Source organism: Aplysia californica, unplaced genomic scaffold (genome assembly GCF_000002075.1).
Source record: "Aplysia californica isolate F4 #8 unplaced genomic scaffold, AplCal3.0 scaffold00273, whole genome shotgun sequence".
NCBI classification, from domain to species: Eukaryota; Metazoa; Mollusca; class Gastropoda; order Aplysiida; family Aplysiidae; genus Aplysia; species Aplysia californica.
In genome coordinates, this window is record NW_004797543.1 from 741,095 (window position 1) to 742,400 (window position 1,306).

At 50.0% G+C, this 1,306-nt stretch overlaps 1 protein-coding gene across 1 annotated transcript in view; it reads right to left on the minus strand.

Annotated features, from left to right (window-relative positions):
• LOC118477888 (protein Ycf2-like) overlaps positions 1-1,009 on the minus strand; it is a gene marked incomplete at its 5' end in the record, with an annotated part of 10,652 nt that extends 9,643 nt beyond the window's left edge. Inside the window, 1 exon segment of the mRNA XM_035970495.1 lies at positions 259-1,009. Coding sequence (XP_035826388.1) covers positions 259-1,009 — 751 coding nt within the window.
• Between the last annotated feature and the right edge of the window lie 297 nt (positions 1,010-1,306).

Consider the following 1,306-nt stretch of genomic DNA (forward strand, 5'->3'; position numbering starts at 1 on the left):
GGGGGGGGGCTTGGGAAAAGGGAGAGAGGGCAAAGATAGGTGTACAGTATACAGACATACAGGCCCGATTAGGCACACAAAGTGAGAGACAATGGGAGAGGAGAGAAATAGAGAGGAGGTGGAGTGGAATAAAGAGAGAAGAGGAGAGGAATAGAGACAGAGAGAGAGAGAAGCAGAGTGAGAGAGAAAGGGAGGGGGGTGAAGAAGAGGAGACACAAGATGGATGTTCAGAAACCTCCGCCCTATCTATCTACTCACCTCCAGCTGGTTCCCGAAGGATGACCCCTCACTGTCACTGTCACTCAGTGCCAAAGCGAGCCTTTGAAGCCTCTGGATAGCGTCGCCGTAATCTCTCTTCTCAGGCACGAAAGCGCCCCAGTGGGTTTGGGGTTCGTCGCTGAACGGAAAGAAGTACCGCTTGTCCATCCTTTCCCCTGGGTAATAGTCCATCATTGACCGCTTGTCCTCGGGTCTATACTCCTCCTCCGTCTCCAAGGGACGGTCGAAAGCGCCGTATCTTTGTTGTTGTCCGTAAGCGGCGAGCACGTCTTCGGGTAAGTACGCCGCGAGCGCTTCCTCTTCCGCTCTATCTCTGACGTCCTCGCTCTCCGGAATATACTCCGGTCTGAGAGGGACTTGCTCTTCTTCAATCTCCTCATAAGGGCTCCTCCTCCCTTCCTCCGCTTCTTCCTCCGCTTCTTCCGCTTCCTCCTCCTCTGCGAGTTCTTTCGCGTAGTTCTCTGCGAGTACTGTGAGGAAAAGTTTGTACATATACTCCACTTCCGCCTCGCTCAGAGGTGTGCTGTCCACGTCATCGTCATAAGCGTCGCTGGACCTCTCCTCGGGGTATTGGGAGGGGTAGAAGGCGTAGGGGATGCCGTAGTTGTCGTCCAGGAGGTCTCTCTTGATCCTTCTCCTGCTCCTCTCTACGTGGCGGGTGCTGGACAGACTGGGGGAGCGTCGTCGTCTGTAGTACAGGTAGGGGATGGGTTGGAACAGATCTTGTGCTGGGGAAAATGACAAACAGTTTCAAAAAGGGAAAAAGGTCACTGTTAATTCAATACACTGTGCAAATGTCTTATAAAATGAAATGAAATGAACTTAAAGCAAAGTAATTTTGAAAATGGTGAAATGGTATCGGATTAACACCCCTATTTGGTTATTTAAAACACGGGACCTCTGAGTTTAACGCCCATCTCCGAAAGGACCAAGCCTAGTCGGAAATTTGTGCAAAAATGAAATTAAATGACTTAACATACTGTAACATAGAATAAACGAAAGCAAATATAAAAACAAATACCCCCCC